Source organism: Cebus imitator, unplaced genomic scaffold, assembly GCF_001604975.1.
Source record: "Cebus imitator isolate Cc_AM_T3 unplaced genomic scaffold, Cebus_imitator-1.0 Scaffold7, whole genome shotgun sequence".
NCBI classification, from domain to species: domain Eukaryota; kingdom Metazoa; phylum Chordata; class Mammalia; order Primates; family Cebidae; genus Cebus; species Cebus imitator.
The window spans coordinates 1,202,369-1,208,546 of record NW_016107322.1 but is presented as its reverse complement, the minus strand read 5'-3'; the positions used below and the strand labels follow the sequence as shown (position 1 = coordinate 1,208,546).

Below are 6,178 nucleotides of genomic sequence, written 5' to 3'. Positions count from 1 at the left end.
TGTTTTTCCTCTCTAACTATGGCTATAATTGTACCCTGCTAATTTAACTATGCCATATTTTCATTTTGGGGAGTTAAATATTTTTTAAAAATTCTCATGTTATTTTTTATATTATTCATTTAGAAGTATCTTGATTTGTTTCTGAGTATTGGGGTCTATTTCTTACACGTTACTGCTGTTGATTTTTAATGAAATTCCATAGTTATCAGGAAGCAGACTTTTTAATGGTTTCAATTTATTTAACTTTATGAGTCTTACATTATAGTACGTATATTCAACTATTATTGTGTGGAGAAATCCCTAATTTTAAGTAGATTGACTGCCTTGATAGTATTGCTGAAGTCTTCTAATTCTTTTATAAGAATTGTTCCCCAACTTTATTTTTAAATGTGTCTATTTTTATATTCAGTTCTGTTTTGCCTCATGTTTTTGAAGCTCTAGTATTATGTATTTAAGCATTTATTCATGTAGATCAGTACTATAAAATTATTAAGGACTTTGTTTAAGGATGAAAACAAATGATACCACATAGAACTTTGTTTCAGTCTTTTTTCTGTTTTTTATTTTGCTAAGTCTTCAAGTTAACTAAATTACGCCACTATGTCTTCAAGTTTACTCATCTTTTCTACTGTAATATCTAATGTTTTTAATCCCACCAAAGTATCTCTGATCATTTTATTTTTTTCACTGAGAGTTTCAAAGAGGTGTTTTGTATATCCTCCATGCCACTTTTACCATTCTTATGTTTTCCTTCCTTGAACATATTGGAATATATTTCTAATAGTTGTTTTAATAGACATCTATTCACCTATCATCTGTATCCTATCTATATTATGTAATTGATTGATTTTTCTCCTTTTTTTCTTTATTTTTTGGAGACAGGTTCTTGCTCTGCCACCCAGGCAGAAGTGCAATGGCACTGTCTACACCCTCCAACTCTCGGGCTCCAATAACCTTCCTGATTCAGCCTCCTCAGGAGCTGGGACTATAGACATGTGCCACCATGCCCAGTTGATTTTTTTATTACTATGTAGAGAAGTGGTTTCACTATGTTGCTATGATTGATCTTCAACTCCTGGCTTCATGCAGTCCTTCCGCCTTGGCCTCCCAAAATGCTGGGGTTACAGACATCAGCCACTGTGCCTGGAGACTTTTCTCCTTCCTATGGGTCATATTTTTATGTTTATTTACTATTCTGATTTTTTTTTTGAGACAGTCTCACTCTGTCACCTAGGATGGAGTGCAGTGGTGTGATCATGGCCTATTGCAACCTCCACCTCCCCTATTCGAGTGATGCTTCTGCCTCAGCCTTCGAATAGCTGGGACTACAGGCACGTGCCACCATACAGCTAATTTTTGTATTTTTAGTAGAGATGGGTTTTTGCCATGTTGGCCAGTTTGGTCTCAAACTCCTGACCTCAGGTGATTGGCCTGCCTCGGCCTCAAAGTGCTGTGATTACAGGTGTTAACCACCATATTCAGCCATATCCTGGAAAGTTTTATTTGGGTTCCAGACATTCAGAATTTTGTGTTTTGGTTTGCTTAATATTTTTGTGTTCTTTTACTTTGTTTTATAGATGCAGTTACATGACTTGGAAAAAGTTTGATTTGAGGGAGAGTTTACCTTTAGGCTCTTTTGGATTGATCCATAATACCTTCAGTCTAGAGTTACTCTGGCCCCATTACTGATGCAATATTCTTGTAAGGACATGACTTAAGTCCTGTGTTTTAGGAGATCTTTTTATTCTGGATAGTTGAGATGCAGATTATTCCTGTTGCTATATGAGCTTCTGAGATTACTGTACGTTCTATTTTCTAATGGTTCTTTCTCTCATCTGGAAAGCCTTACTGTATACACTCATTGATCAATACTCAAAGATTTGTTGGGAACTCCTGCGGCTATCTGCATGTAGCGCTGTTGCTTGTGCAGCTCTTTTCTCACCTTTTCTGACCTGCACATTCTAGTCACTTTGACCTCCCCCAGCTGCACACTGTCTTCCACCCCAGATACACTGCCTGACTCTGTGTTCTGCCTCCCACAGTTGCAGCCTGAAAACTCTCTTCAGGCAGTCAGTGATGGAGGTACTCACATGCCACTGTCATATGCTACCAGTTGGTTAATGTTTGAAAACTGTTGTTTTATATGTATAGCCAGTACCTAAAAAAGGGGGCACTTAGAGGAGCGGTTTGAGTTTCAAAGAATGGGCTTAATACATGTATTCAGATCTCTTGGGAGTGTTTTTTTAGACATTCACATTTCAGAGGACTATGAACATCAATAGAAGTAATAGGAATTTATTGGGAGAAAGGAATAAGGTATTTATTGGGAAGGAATAATAAAGTATTAGTATATTTTGATGCTTTAATTATAGTTTATATTGAGCACTTAAACTGAATATCATCTGTACACACCTATGTCCTCTAAATATCTTCCAGTTTTACACATCTACTTCAAAAGTGAAGTCAAGGTTTTTAATTTCCCCATGAACATTTCCAGAATAGTGCAACCATCTTCCTTGTCATCTCTCCAACTATAACAGATCACCTCCCCCTCAAAAATGTTATAAGTTCACTAATGGAATCTGCATTACCCTGTATTAATGCCAGCCAGATTTTGGATCCCTCATGATGGGTGGCAACTGATTTACTATCCATCAAATATTTAGCACAATGCTTTATATGAAGTAGGGAGATAACTCTCTTTATTAGAAAAAAACACTGGAACTTAATTAACCTGTCACTTTTATTATTGTGTAAGCCTGTCTTTATTTGTAAATTGAGGGATGGAGATATACATATACTGTAGTTCTCTGATTTTGAATGAATATGCAGAGGGAAAATGCACATCTATGGGCTAATTGTGAGTGCTGACACCTCTACCGTGCTATTGTTATTATTATTAGGAAGTAAATGAATACTTTTCATTGAAAATATTGAGAAATATACTGTATCCTTGATTGTGGTGAAATATCTACATATTAAATTCTAGACAAAATCTCAGAAATGTCATTTTAATAACTGTTACAAAGATTGAATAAGTAATAATATAAAAAATATATAAAAGATACTATGTATGCATTTGTTATTATTTATTTTGATTTATTTCAGACAGAGTCTCACTCTGTGGCCCAGGCTGGAGAACAGTGTTGTGATCTAGCTCACTGCAACCTCCGCTTCCAGGGTTCAAACGATTCTCCTGCCTCAGCCTCCCACGTAGCTGGGATTACAGGCACCTGCCACCATGCTGTGCTAATTTTTATATTTTTAGTAGAGATGGGGTTTCACCATGTTGGCCAAGCTGGTCTCTAAGTGATCATTCCACATCCACCTCCCAAAGTAGTGGGATCACAGGCATAAGCCACCACACCAGGCCCATTTGTTATTATTTTATGAATCCTAACTTTGCAGTCTTTCACTCCTCTTAAGAAATGTTTGCGTCCTTCATGGTACATTTAGAAGTGTCATGAGAAACTGCAACAACAAATTCTATTGAGTGTAAACATATAAAGATTATATTAGTATATGTGTTAGTGTTTTCTGGAACCAGAGTTAACTAGAAGGAACTGTTTAGTGTATCAGAGAAATGTTCAATTTTATTTTAGAAAATATTTTTAATAATATTTTTAGAGATTTTTTAAAATTTAAATTTGTAGGGACATGCAAATCACTCTACACCAATGAGCAAATTCCAAAACTTTTCATTAGTAGGTTTTAAAATCAATTCAGTCATCCAAAATACTATTATAAGAAAAATATAGGAGGAGAGGCAAAGAAGAAAAAAGAGAAAAAGAAGTGAATAAAGTGGAAGTGAGGAGAATACACAACATAAAATGATTCACAAATACTCAGGGAAATCATAGAAATATTTCAGATTTTAATGTATTGAAAATATTTCTTAATGTAAGTTATAGTAAAAATGTTTAAAAACCATTGTTTTAAATAACAACATAGACTAGAATTGAGCAGAATGAGATTTATTTTAGTAGAGAAAAAACTTTTAAAAATTGCAATTATTTGTGACTAAGAGGAAAAAAATTTTTTTCCCTCATTAATGAATAAAATTATCATATTCAAAATAGTTTCTATAATTAATTGTGTTTTCACATAATTCTCTCATCTTACTGTTTTATTGGCAGTACTTATATGCAATATACATTTATGATGTATTTACATTATATTTACTTTGAAACTTCTTTGAAGATATATTCTATATAAATTGTTTTAAATGTTTCCCAGGAAGTTAGTAAATAAATATATATAAAAATATGTATTGTCTCACCGACATTTAATTGTGGTATGGAATTTAAAACAGCATACAAAATGATTTTTGTCAATAATGAAAGTACAGATTGAACTGATAACACTTTTTTTTTTTTTGCCTGACCACTGTCAAGAAGTTCACATAGCTCAAATGTTATTATTGTGTCTAAAGTAAAAAAAATGTTATACTATAATGTTAGTGTTTATTCATTAAGTTCCAAGGGTATTAAACATATGCTTTTGATTGGAATATAGCCGTATCTGTCAATGATGATAGTCATGTAGTCATTAATACATATATATTAAAAAGTCAATTATAATCTCCTAAATTGTAAAGTCAGATTTGTGAGGATGAACTTCTTTTTTTTTCTTTAGGAATGGCAAGCTCATTGAAGAAAATGAAAAGTACATATTGAAAGGGAGCAATACAGAACTCACTGTCAGGAACATAATCAATAGTGATGGTGGTCCTTATGTCTGCAGGGCCACAAATAAGGCAGGAGAAGATGAAAAGCAAGCATTCCTCCAAGTCTTTGGTAAGCATTATAGCATAGTGTTTAAAACTATGGTGTCTAGGAGAAGATTGGAGTCCAATTCTACTCTAATCATATGGACTATTTAAACTTTCCATATAAAACCCGTTTTCTTTTCTCTGTAATATGTTCCTAAATTTCAGCTACCAGATAGAATTATTTTAAATAACAAAATTACACTTGCAAATTTTTGTAAGTCATTGATATAACGCAAGCAGGAAAAAGTTCATTTAAATTACACCTAGTGGGGTTTGTCATCTGTCTCTGTAAGGATGGGTTTTTGTAAGTCTCTGAATGACACATGTTAGGATCAGTTTTAACAATATATTTCAAAAGGGCACGTTTTTAAGGCTACGTTTTAAAAACATTGGCATGTAACTCTAGTTAAATATTCTTTCATTTAACTAAATAAATATATAAGATAAATACATCCTTTTTCATTTTACGAAGAGCCATATTATCTTCTTTAGGTATTATAGAGTGTAGAAAACTAGTACTTTACAAAAATGTATTGATGTAGCTTCCATTATGCTTAAAAGAAGGAAGGTAGTTATGGCAGTGGGTGCTTCTAATTCAATTTATACCTTTAAATAGTGTGATATTAAAATTACATGCCCTATTAACATTTAATATGTTTTCTCTGACTTTAAAAACATTGTTATTGAAATGCTTTCACAACAAAAAGAGTGAAAAGGAAGGAAGGAGAAATCTGTGAGAGTAAGAAGGAGCAGGGTTTTCAGGTGACAGGTGCAGAGATACCCCTTACCAAGACCATGTGATGAACAGTAATGCCTGCATGGACACACCCTCTGCGGATTGGCCCTGTAGTCACTGCTGTGGAAGCATTTTCTGAACTAGAGAGATATTTATAAAGCTTATACTCTAGTGGAGAGACATGGAGAATAAACAACTATACCAAAATTTATTAAAATTAAAAAAAAATCCATTTTAAAAGTAAAGACAGAGAGTTAAACTGGCTAAATCAGGTAGCATTGGATAAAGAGAAGTCTTACTTTGGATAGCATGGTGGTGCAAACATGTCCTTCATTCAGAAGGATAATGTTTAGGTGATGTTTACACAAAAATGTAATGATCAGAGGTAGGCCAAGCTAAAAGCATGAGAACATTGTTCACTTGGAGGTAAGAGTAAATATATGTAAAACTTTTGGAAATTGTAGAAAGTCCCCAACCTGATCCAACAGGGTTGAAAATATTGTTTTCTTTAAAACCTACAAAATTAAATAAGTATGAGTCAGTTTAAAAATAAACAGAAATGGTATTATGTGAATGTGAGATTATTTCAAAGGGTAGATGATAATCTTAATCTGATTCAATTCAACCATCTGAAATAGTAGTTACATCTTTTTTTTTTTTTTTTTTTTTTT

General features: G+C 33.3%; 1 protein-coding gene across 3 annotated transcripts in view; it reads left to right on the top strand.

Annotated features, from left to right (window-relative positions):
* The window catches only part of NCAM2 (neural cell adhesion molecule 2), a 545,360-nt gene that overhangs the window by 337,379 nt on the left and 201,803 nt on the right, over positions 1 to 6,178 (top strand). For all 3 annotated transcript variants that reach the window (XM_037742419.1, XM_017539495.2, XM_037742422.1), the window contains exon 7: positions 4,636 to 4,796. In XM_037742419.1, coding sequence (XP_037598347.1) covers positions 4,636 to 4,796 — 161 coding nt within the window. The remainder of the gene's footprint in view (positions 1 to 4,635; positions 4,797 to 6,178) is intronic.